Below are 11,901 nucleotides of genomic sequence, written 5' to 3' on the forward strand. Positions count from 1 at the left end.
TTGCCGAGCGTCCTCTGAAATTGAACCGAGAGCTCATATGTGAATAATGAAACTAACACCAGCGCAGTCACACTAAAAGCATAACTTGTTGACAAATCAACTTTGTTAGTATCACTAAATGGCTCAGTGCCTTTGAAGCTATAAAAATGCCAAAAGCGGTTCTATTTTTGTGTCACAAGGGCCCTAATTGAACCGGATCATTAAAAACCACGCTGAACAAAGGCAAAATAGTTTCAATACAGCATCTTTGTTGTCAATTTAAAGGTCGATGCTTGGTGTGCAAAATCGCAACGCTGTTCTGTTTTCTCGTCGCCTTGATCGGCTTTAAGGAAATTAGCTCTTAAGCTCATTGTTGTGTCTTTCAAAGGCAGATGTTGACCCTCGGCTGCAAATGCTGTGGTGGTGTTTCCTTTTTTCTTATTCTGAGAGGGTGGTGTCTCTTAATAAGTGGGACATCTAAAGCACAGAGCTGTGACTGTGCTGCTGTGGCATTGCATGGACTTCCACTTTTCTATCTCAGACTGCAGTTCAGATACTCTTTTAAGGTTTGCGCACACACACACACAAGCACACACACACACATTTATTGCTGCATTTGATGGTATTGCAGTTTTCTGACACAGTGAGCTGGTCTTGTTCCGTTTTGCCCGCAGCTTATGTTTGTAACTTAGTTTATGTGTGTCTGCAGAGGGAATTTCCCTCTGTAACGTGTTTTCACAGTTCAGCATCAGTTGGAGGATTTGTGTCAGGGACAGTTTGACACTGTTGCTTTCTGTCTCTTTCTCTCAATTTTCTTATCAACTCCTCACTTTTCTTTTCTTATTCTCTTATCTCTTCCTTTCAGAACAACCTCTTCTTTCTCTCTGTCTTGCCGTTAGTATAGTTTACGCTCTGCGCAGTAATCTTTCTCCTGCACTGGTGTCTGTGCAAGGCAAGTTGTCACCCCATTTCTCTAACACGCACCACAACGCTGTGTACCAAACACACTGCAAGAATGCAAAATCACATACTGCACCACACATCACATTTAAGCATCTCTTCCTCCACACTAATATGACCTTTACAATCCCTATCAGTGTGTCACACTTTCAGTCTTGTTCTCGCCAGAAGCCATTTGCAGACTTTTTTTTCCTGTGTGTATGTGTGTGTGTGTGCGTGCGCGTGCTTGTGTGGCTCGCTGCCAACCAGCAAAGATACGACTGCAATCAAGTTAAATTAAAAGTTGACTGTTAAACACAGACTTTCATATCAATGTGTTTGTGGTTATTTTCTCCATCATTAGACAAGAATGTTTGCACTTCCTTTTCACTGGCCACAGAAATGCAGTAAAAGTGCAGCAAAACATTACATTACCACCATTCCTACTGGTTAACATGCAATTTGGAGCATTTAATCTTCAATTTGCTGTCAGCCCTCATTATATTATCTGTAAAACATGTGGAAAATTTGAAATTAAGAGTTGCATACTAACATGAGAAAACTTCTCAGATGACAATTCACTTGAGCTCGCCTTTAAACTTGCATATTATTGCTATCCAGCATCTTAACAATCTGCAATATGGAAACATTGATTTCTCTTTTGCCAGCCATGAAATTTACTATCATAACAGAGGCATAAGACATGTCTGGCACATTGGGATCAGCATGGGTTTTTTTTCCACTCAGTGTTGTGAAGGTAAGTAACTAAAGCAGGCCAGGGTGCCACAATCAGTAGTCGCCCTTGCCCTGAGAGTCATAGAGAGAATGTGAATTGCTGCTTAGATGAAGATCAGGTGGGAGGCGTTTGTTCTTGGTTGCGGTCCTCCCCTGACTCATTGTGCGAATGTCAGACAGCAGGTATGAATAGGAGAGCTGCCACAGTGAAATTTTTTTTAAAGCGCATATTAGATTTTTGCGATGTATTCTTAAACAGAGGTGATAGCTATCGACACCAGCGTGCTGTGCAGATGAACATGGACCTACCTCGCCTCTGAACTGCTCTCATAGGTACTGTAAAATGGCAATACAGACATCTTCCTGCTCTTGTTTCTCGTTTAGCATGTGGGCGTCCGTGACCCTCATGTGGTAATTTATTGAGTTCAAAATAGCAAGTGTTGTGTTTTCTTTTGACACCTGTGAACTCATCGCAAATTTACAATGATTGGAGAAGCATTATTTCACACACTGACCAAATCAATTTTTTAAAATAATACACAGAGTATATTTAGATATGCGTGTATATATATATATATATATATATTTAGTTAGTGTGTGTTACAGAAATGGCGGAGAGCTACGCTTTTAATTTTGTGTGTTCAGCTGTGTGAATGTTGATTCTGACAGTTTTACCACCTACATGTTGTACAGTAATGTACTGAAATGCATCAGATGTCATTTTAATGTGAGATTGGCACCATGGGACTGTGTCATGACTCATGTTACATTTACATGTGTTGTGTCAAATCATCATTTTTTTCTGATTATTGTAAAAATGTTTCCTTGATTTGTGATTTAGTATGAATCTTTCAAAAGTAATAAAGTAAAATAAATTCAAAGTTTGCAGCCAAAAATTAAATAAATGGAGTATTTTTCAAGATCTAAATTGAGCTCTTTAAAATTAATTTCTGATATTGACTTTTATTTTATATTTTTAAAACAAATTTTAATACCAGGCTTGTCATGAGATATACACAGAATTTGATTTGTGAATATACCAAAAATGACAACACAACCTTTTTTCATACTCTGCGCATTTATATAAAATCCAGGCAAGAGCTTTTACACTCTTCAAAAGAAGTAACCATTTTCAGTTGGATGACAACCACCAACATGACTTAAATATTTCCCTAAAAGAAAGTTTTATTGAATTTTTGCTCCCACTGAGCAGTAAAAATCTACTGAATATCATTAACAATATTAAATCATTTTACTGTTTCTTTGAAGTATTAATTTTTAAATGTAGAAAATCAACATGGGAATGGGAACATTTGCATTGGGCGGTAAATTGGGCTTGGCCTTGTTTGTTGCCATTTAAAACCAGAAGAAACAAACAAGGTAATTTCAATTATTGCGTGTTTACCATTTAGCCACATAATTACTGAGCCAATACTAGATCACATGTGTGCGTCGTAAAATAAACTGCAGTTTAGCATGGTGTTGTACAGGAGATGCCCTCGGGCATATAAACAGTGCCGATTTAGGCCAGCACTGAGACTGTGTGCACTTCTCAGAGCTAACAGGATTTTTTTCTTTATGCCAGATTTTGTTGTTGTTGGAACTTTACTTTTGTAAAATCTTTGTTTGTGCTTATGAAGTGGTTCAGGCATTATCTCCCTTTTTCGTTGGGAACAACCAAATGATAAGTTTCACTTTTTAGGCTTAAGACGAATTTCAAGATGGACTGCACGTCGCGCGACAACCAGAACAGCAGTGTGTGTTCTGACTGGCGTGCCAGGATTTATAAAAAAAGACGTGTTTCTGGCAGTCAGGCCGCCAATCTTTCAGATGTTCTGTCACTGACATGCAGGGAAAGCAGCAGACAGATTAAAATAGCACTCCAGTGCGTGATCTGAACACTGTTGTTGTCAAACGATCAGAATCAGTCCCCTGAAGACTGAATGATCGACAATGTCAAGCATGATGCAGCACAGTCTGGATATGAGTCACATTCTTCCCACGCACACTAAAGTTCCTGCACCATGGCTGTGTACTATTTTCTGCTGTGCTGTGCTGTGTGTTTTCTCATTTTACAAGTTACACTTTCTTATGATGCTTACAGGCTACGTGCATCCATCACTCTTACACTCCTCTGTACCTAGTGTCTACTTAGCAGGCAATGCAGGCACTCTCACGCTCTTCAAATATCTCACTGTCCTGTTCCAACAAAAAAATATTTGAAGGATGCGGTTGCCATCCAAATAAATAAATCAATAGGCCAGATAATGAAAACCATCCAGCTCGGTGTGCTTTAATGACAGCACATGTAGACTCAGTGTCACTCACTGTTATGAGAGAGAAAATTAGAGCCAATTTGATGCTAATCCAGACCAGATTTTCCTCATTTTTGTCCCAGCGGTACGTCCTATCATCCCCGAGTCTCCTGCAGGCCCGATGGGCCGCCTTTAACCGCATCACATATCTTCATAGGTGCCTGCTACGGTAAAGCACGTTTAATGACCGGTTTTGTTCCCCCCATAAAAGCAAGTCATTGCTTTCCACCTTTGTGGAGCAGCAATGCTTGAAGCATGCATTGGTTGACTCGCCTCAGATGAACCAGAATTTCGCTTGACTGCGCTCAGTGCCCTGGTGCAGTGAAGTTGGGGCAGATCACACAACTTGCTGATACAAACAGATACACATGTAGGTGTTCCACTTTGAGATTAGCCAGCATTAATCAAAGGAATATGTGTAAAGTATGCGTTAGGTGTTTGTGACTGTGGGCTGCCCCCTTCTGTAGTACTGAACCCCCTCATGCGCTTTCAGTATTACGGTGAGTGAGTGTGTGTGTGTGTTATCTGCGTGTGTTTGTTTCTTCTAGCTGTAAAGTTGATGAGTTAGGTTTTTCTAAAATGTCTCCCGTAGTCATTGTTTAGTCACTGGCTTGTGTCACTGCGAGCTGTGGGCTGTAGCTTGATGTGCAGATGAGTTGAAAGCAAAGCACTCATAAATTATTGTGTCCATCAGCCAGTGTGAGTATTGTTGGAGCAGCTCAAACAAAAAATCTTTCAAGAGTGACTGAGCGTTGTTTTGACAGTTTAATGAATAAACTTTGTTGGTGTTTCATGAAATTTAATGAGCTGTGAAACCTTATTTTCTTTCTGATCTTATTAACATAAGGCACTCCTATAATAATAAAGAGAAAAGTTAGAGCATGGCTGAAATGCTGAAAATCAGAATCCTTATTTTTAACCTCCTAGGACCTGCCGTCCACATATGTGGACATCACATTTTGGGTTATTTAGACCAAAATACTCAATTTTGCTCTACATGCGCCTGATATCCACTTACAAGGACATTATACTGCTACTGTTCTATCAAAATTTTAAATGAATATCCTCATATGTGGCTCTTATTTTTCTTAAAAACAAAAGTAAGGTAAAAAAAAAAATCTGGTAATTCTTTGTTTTTACATTCATCGGGCCCCAATGTGCCCAAATATCAAAGAGAAATTAAAAATGCATGTCGTGGAAGAGTTCGGGTCTTAGGAGGTTAAAGATGGAGCCCTCTGTGTGCCGGCACGGCCTTCGCGCACCCTTCGACAACGGTTTGGCTTTGTCGTACAGGGTCGTTACTCGGTTGTGATTAGATATTGCTAATCAGAGAGGAAAAAACAGAGCGTCCTCAAAAAAGCCTTGGAAATAAGAGCCTACATATGAAATCCAAGGCATGTGTTTGTGATTGTCATTTATTGTCTTTGCCATGGGAAAAAGTAATGCGCCTTTCCATTCTGGGCACATAGGGCATATTTTTAAAATACGATATGTTATGTGTCTTTTTTTCTGACTGCTCCATTACATTCCTGCTGCATAGTCACACAACGCACCATCAAGTGATTGAAAAATGAATTTAGACATAAAATAACCACAAAAAAGTAATTTTATATTGAAATAGTTCCCAATGACAGAACGATGGAATAATTAAATAAACTCATTCAAAATGCTATGTTTGATCGTGGCCTTAATTTAATACATTTGTATATTATATGTCTTTTCTAAGGGTACGGTAACACGTCTTTTTTTCATTTATTTTCAAAATGAAAGCCACACTTTGTTCTCAGTTGCGTCAGACTCAAACTATCTTTTTTGGAGACTGACCAGAAATTACTTATATTGATCATAAACCGCACATCGAACCACAAAAAGCCAAACGAAGCGTCTCATAACGAGAAACAACTGAACGACTTAAAAAGGACAAGAGTGTCATTCATCTTACTTTCCGAGAAACAATGCAAACAAACAAACAACCGGCAAAACTACAATAAATAACAACAGCATTTTGTGTTTGCCCCCCTTTGGACTGTTAAAATTTGCAAAACATTTTTGAATTTTTGCTTGTGTTTCTCTTCCCTGTTTGGTTTCAGTTCCTCACATATTTTTATTTAATCGCGGAGCATTGTCTCTGGTCTTCATTAGTAATAATATGTAGCTCACCCCGCTGAATGCCATCTGAAATGATAAGAAACACATGTTGCTGCATTTTGAGTGATGGTTAAAAAAATTCCGTTTATTGATTTGGACGGCACAAAAATAGTAAGTGGTGTCTCAATAAAGATACGTGCGCAGAGTATTTCTGGTTAAACTGAAATTTCAGCGCGCCATTTCAGAATTAATGAGCACACTGATGGTTTGCCGCATTGAAAAATGAAGTCCTGTGTCCAAACTGAGAGTTTTGTCTCATCTTTTTGCAGTTGATGCCGACCAAGTGAGTTTACTGGGATCTGAGGGGGAGGATGAGGTGGGTTTGTGGAGCTTGGAGCCCCAGGACTGCCAGGAGAGCCTGGATAAGACGAGCCTGACGCCCAGCGAGGGGACAGAGGAGCCCGGCAGCCCTGCTCAGTCCACCCGGCTGCACAGCCTCAGCCCCGGCAGCAGGAACTGCTGGGGCCAGGTGGAGTCAGAGACCAAGGCCACAGAGGACGCATCCTTCATGTCCACTGAAAGGGAGGGAGACCAGGACCCGCTGAGGATGTACTGTAAGTTATAAGCTTACATAATAGCTGCACCTCATTTGCCATTCTAAATTAATTCCATATTTTCTGAGCTTTAAAATATTGCTGCTTGTGCTTCCACAGAATTAAGCCCAAGCTAACACAGCAAATCAGTTATGCTTGCAAAATGTACATATACTGTATATGTATGAAACAACTGAAGCTGCTGCTGCTGCTGCTGCTGCTGCTGGGGTGTTTAACACTACTGTATGTGTAAACAAGTTTGTGTGTTTTTCTGATGCAACACCACCAGTCTCATGATGCTTCTCAGAGCCCTCTAGATACACCTTCATATCAGCTCCTCGTGAAACCATGCCTTCCCTACAAGCTGTTCCTTTTTTTCACTCTTCTCTTTGAAAAGGCAGCCTTCTGAAAGCATGACAAAAGAACTCATCCCACACAATGTCACAATATTTCCATGCATCAAAGAGGTGACGTTACGGTACTGAAATCAGAACTGCGCGACGTGAGGCTTTCCCTTTTATTTAGGAGAGATCAAAGGCTCACGCGGCTTGCCTACTAACAATCACTTAGCTCCCTCGCCTCGTGTGATTTGGCCTTGCCTGATGAAGGCGAAGCAGAGTTTTTACAACGCTCAACCGCACAGGCTCTTCCCTTCACCACATTAAAAAACAGCTCAAAATATGCCAACATCTGCAAACATTTGAAAAATCTTTCTCAAAGTCGCTTTTAAGCCGAGCTGATTGGCTGGAGTTGTGATAGGAGGCGCCGTCTCTTCTTCGCGTACATCTGTGGCTTTTTCTCTCTGCCTGTCACTCTGCTCAAGGGCACGAATCACAAAGAATTTTTAAATCTAGCTTCATATCTGGCCAAATAGTTCCCTAAATTCATTGTTTCATCTGTCAGTCTTCACATAAACAGTTTAGTCCCCTTAGATTCAGTTGCACAGTGAAAGTTGGCAACTGACGTTCAGTCTGCGCGCACATGCTGCTTCACTGACAACACACGCACACTCAGAGAGAAAGCACCGACACCGGCTTTTGGATAACCCAGGAACAGTAATGTATCAATATGTATCTTCAAAGGAATCACACGGGGGTCTTTTTGTTGTACACCGTCTTTTTTTTTTTTTTAATAAACAGCTGCCTCTTCTGGTGCTTTAAAAAAAAATTAATTCTACTTTAGGTAATTAACTGAATGAAAAACAAACCTTGTACCGATGCTGGTGTTCTTCTGTTAAAATAGCCAATAAAGCAGAAACACATCTCAACAGATTAATCAAGTCCTAACCTTCAGTTAAAAATGCATGCGTATAAATTCATAGTTACTTATATTTTTCTATATCCAATGCTTATCACTTTCCCTGCAGGTAAGAGTTCAGACTCCCAGAATGCCTTGGAGGACCTGTCCCAGTATGAAATCCTGGCTCAGTTGAGGAAGGCCTCTACCTCAGCTAGTTTCTTAGATCACCTGAACCATAATGGCACGGCAGCTGTGTACCGCCCGAGCAGAGGGCACGATGACCTGCCTCCTGCTATCTGGTCGCCAGGTGCTCAGCACTGCTCACCTGAGGGACCAGGTAGGCCAAAGCGCCACAGCTGCAATCATACTCAACAAGAACCTAATCAATTATTAATTTATGCTAACTTTTTCCTCTCGAGGCTGCCGGTTACCACCACGCTTACAGCAAATCGCAGTGATAACATATATCAGATCATATATGCTAATGTAATTCTCAGAAACGAAAAAGCAAAGTAATGGCTTTTTATATATCTGCTAGTTTGAGGTTAAAGGTTAGCGAAGTGAGAGTGTAATTTACATAGTTCAGGTTAGGTCATTTGTACATGCACAGCTCTGTGTACTTGCTTTTGAATATGTAATAATAAATAAATATAACACTAAATCTCACAAACTTTTATTCTGTAGAAGTGGCAACTGTAGAGTATTTTAAAGCATGCATCTAAGCCCACTGTCTAATTGTCCTTATAAAAATTGTATTTTTGTTTTTATTTGTTCTTATTTTATTCAGATGATTATTATTTTTATTTATTTGGGTCACTTTGCTTGTACTAAGTAGAGTACGAGTGGTGGCTTATATGGCCTCCGATATACTGACAGCTGCTTTTCTATTTAAGATGCATCCTATGGAAGTTCAATCTTGAGAGTATATATATTGTGGCTTCTAAAATAGATGGGTATATTAAATGAAACTATATAAAACTTCAGCTGATCTATCAAAAGAAACAATGTCACCTTTTTCTTGTCAGCAGATGTAGGCAGGGCCCAGCAGGCCTGCCCATTTTGCAGCAGGGTATATCCTCGAGGAGCTTCTTTGAGGGACCATGTCAAGTACTGTCCAGACAGGGAGGGGGGGCACATGGTCTGCCCGCTCTGTGGATACACTGCCACCCTTAGGCTGGAGATGGAGCGGCACCTAGCACTTCACAACCCAGTGCAGGACAAAGTGAGCAGACACAAAAAGAAACTCAAAGCTAAATTTCTTTCAAAATCGCAACGACTTATTCAAAAATGATTTATTAACATTTATGTAGCGTTATAAGGTGATTATTTGCAACTGTGTATCCACAGAAGTGGCAACCTTACGTCTTCACATCCTAAAAAAAGCCGAGTATCTGTGCTGTAGTTTAAAACTGATTACAATGTTCTGTCGCCCTAGAGTGCCATGACATTGGACCAAGGCATGGAGACCAGGAAGTTCAAATGTCTGCAGTGTGGGAAAGCATTCAAGTACAAACACCACCTCAAAGAGCATCTCCGCATCCACAGCGGTGAGACAAAATAACATCAAAACAGTTGTACTCACCCATCAATTTGCTATTGTTTCCACTCTATCGCTAACCCTTACTTATTTTGCAAGTTATATGGTATAAAATTATACCCAAATTGATGTGTTGACAGGAAACGAGTATAATTCATCACAGGACAAGAGACTTGTGAAAAATGTGAAAAGATCACACCCACGCAGAAAGGTTTTTTTGTTTGTTTTTTCAATTTGCTCTGTGGCATCCTGACTCTAATGCCTCCACTTTGTGTCTCATCTTGTAGGAGAGAAACCTTACGAGTGCTCCAACTGCAAAAAACGCTTCTCTCACTCTGGCTCCTACAGCTCCCATTTAAGCAGTAAAAAGTGCCTTAGTGGTGGCGGGCATGGAGGAGGAAACCCAGGAGGAGCCAGCGGGGTGTTTAATGGACACAGCCAAAGCTCCTACCCCCACTCATTTCCAACATCTCCCTCTGCTGGTGGGGGTAGAAGTAGTAATGAAAAGGGCTCGGTGCTAGTTTTGCAGAACCAAGATAATACCAGGCCTCTGGGTCAAGTACCGGTGGATCCCCTTCAGCTTTCACTGCAGGATCTCAATCAAAGCACCGCAAGCTTGTCCAGTGCATCAGACCTGGCGAGGATTTGGGACCCATCAGAGCTTTCTTTGAGGGCCAGTATGCTCAAAGGGACCAGTCTACTGCCTTATCTCCACTCCGGGGGGACCAAATTTGAGCATATGCTGCAGGAGATGTTTCAACGAGACGTAAAAAAAGATGAAGATCTTGTCAGAGAAGGAGGAGATGAAGAGGAAAGAAGAGCACATCAAAACGGAGGATCGCATGAGAGAAAGGTTTCACCTGACAGGAGAAGAGACACGCTATCGGTCGAACCAGAGAGGGGTGTTCTTGGGATAATGTGTCGTTGGTGCTCGCAGCATTTCTCCAGTGTGGCTGCACTTCTGCATCATGAGCGCCACCTCTGTCAGCTCAACAGAGAAGCAGCGGAGGTACCCGAGGGTTTTCGCAGTAAAGCCCCGTCATCACCGTCTATATTCTTTCCAAGATCTGTCCTCCAACCAGAAAACAGCAAATTAAGTGTAGTGACAAATGGTCTTTCTGGAAATAAGTCGCCATCGCAGAAGCACAACTGGCACGCCGTACCACAACACCTTTTGGTTGCAATGCACTCGCCCCCACAGCTCCACCATAACGTCCTGTCTTCGCGATTGCACTGGCCGAGCCAGGAAAAGGGCAGCCCAAGTGAGCTGACACACCGTTCCCCAGAGCTGTCATCACCTCGAGGCAGGAAACGAGCTCTGTCCTCGGGATTCACTTCTCCGGTTTGCCTTGACCTCACAAGTTGTTCTCCTGAACTGTCCTCACCCCAGAAAGAAACCAGCAACCCCTGGTCTGCACAGAACGAACCTCTGGACCTCTCCCTGCCCAAGCAGCTTTCTGACCAGAGCAGTAGGAACAAAACTGTTAATGGCAGCTCAGGCAGAGGAGAGAGGAGGGAGCTCGGGACCCAGCAGCTTGGTAGACCAAGTCCGACTTCACACCTCCCCCTGCATTCGCATCCGGTCTTCAGTGTGGCCGGAGCTCCTGTGTTTCCAGGTTCCTTGTACAATGGGTTTCCAATGTTCAGCCAGGCTGGTGTGGGGCTTTCAGGGCATGAAGGCATCACATCAATTCCATTCAACCAGACGGCCAACACCCCGGGGTTTCTCTCTCCTTTAGCCTACATGATGGAGGCAGATGCAGAGGCTACACTGAAAAAGATTTATCAGGAGAGACAAGGTTTAATGGTGAGCCCAGCGTTTGTGGGGTGTGTAACGTATACTTGTGGAAGATGTTATATAAATAACAAAAACGAAACATGAGCAATACTTAGATGATCTCATGTTATAAAACGCTGAATTGGCGGTCAGATCAGCAACAGTTGAGCAGATATTAAACTCCTACTACATTCATGAATCACACTACATATGTCTTTGAACTCAGGGTTTATTTTTGTGTCAAGCACACACCTGTAAAGTTTTTGACTCCATCTGGTATGATTGTTACACTATAGTGTACGCGAAGCATTTCCACAGAAAAACAGACACACAAACATCCGTCTCAAAAATGCCTTTGTGGTTGTGACTACCGCTGTATCTTGGGGAGATGAAAAAAATTACCAAGTGAACTTTCCCCAGTAGTACATATATGCATAACTGCTATCATTTTCCTGCAGGGCGAGGCATTAAACCGTGGTGCTCTGGACTATCTCTCACTCATCGACGAAGGGTTCGATGGAGAAGGAGGGCCGGGAAGAAAGAGACTGAAGAAGACAGACGAGGGGCTTTACGCTTGTGATATTTGTGAAAAAACTTTCCAAAAGAGCAGCTCATTGCTTCGCCACAAATATGAGCACACAGGTCTGTGACTCACGCATGGCCTGCTCTTGTTATGTGATATTTCCTGTAATATATACG

General features: G+C 41.9%; 1 protein-coding gene across 1 annotated transcript in view; it reads left to right on the top strand.

The window, feature by feature from the left end:
* The window catches only part of LOC146710285 (zinc finger E-box-binding homeobox 2), a 28,613-nt gene that overhangs the window by 13,816 nt on the left and 2,896 nt on the right, over positions 1–11,901 (top strand). Inside the window, exons 2-7 of the mRNA XM_085457672.1 lie at positions 6,386–6,670; positions 8,016–8,225; positions 8,917–9,110; positions 9,324–9,435; positions 9,713–11,232; positions 11,661–11,844. Of these exons, the coding sequence (XP_085313798.1) occupies positions 6,386–6,670; positions 8,016–8,225; positions 8,917–9,110; positions 9,324–9,435; positions 9,713–11,232; positions 11,661–11,844 (2,505 nt within the window). The remainder of the gene's footprint in view (positions 1–6,385; positions 6,671–8,015; positions 8,226–8,916; positions 9,111–9,323; positions 9,436–9,712; positions 11,233–11,660; positions 11,845–11,901) is intronic.

This window comes from Copadichromis virginalis, linkage group LG5 (genome assembly GCF_057382275.1).
Source record: "Copadichromis virginalis isolate Kocher_CV1m ecotype Utaka linkage group LG5, C_Virginalis_male_GT1.1, whole genome shotgun sequence".
In the NCBI taxonomy this organism is placed as follows: domain Eukaryota; kingdom Metazoa; phylum Chordata; class Actinopteri; order Cichliformes; family Cichlidae; genus Copadichromis; species Copadichromis virginalis.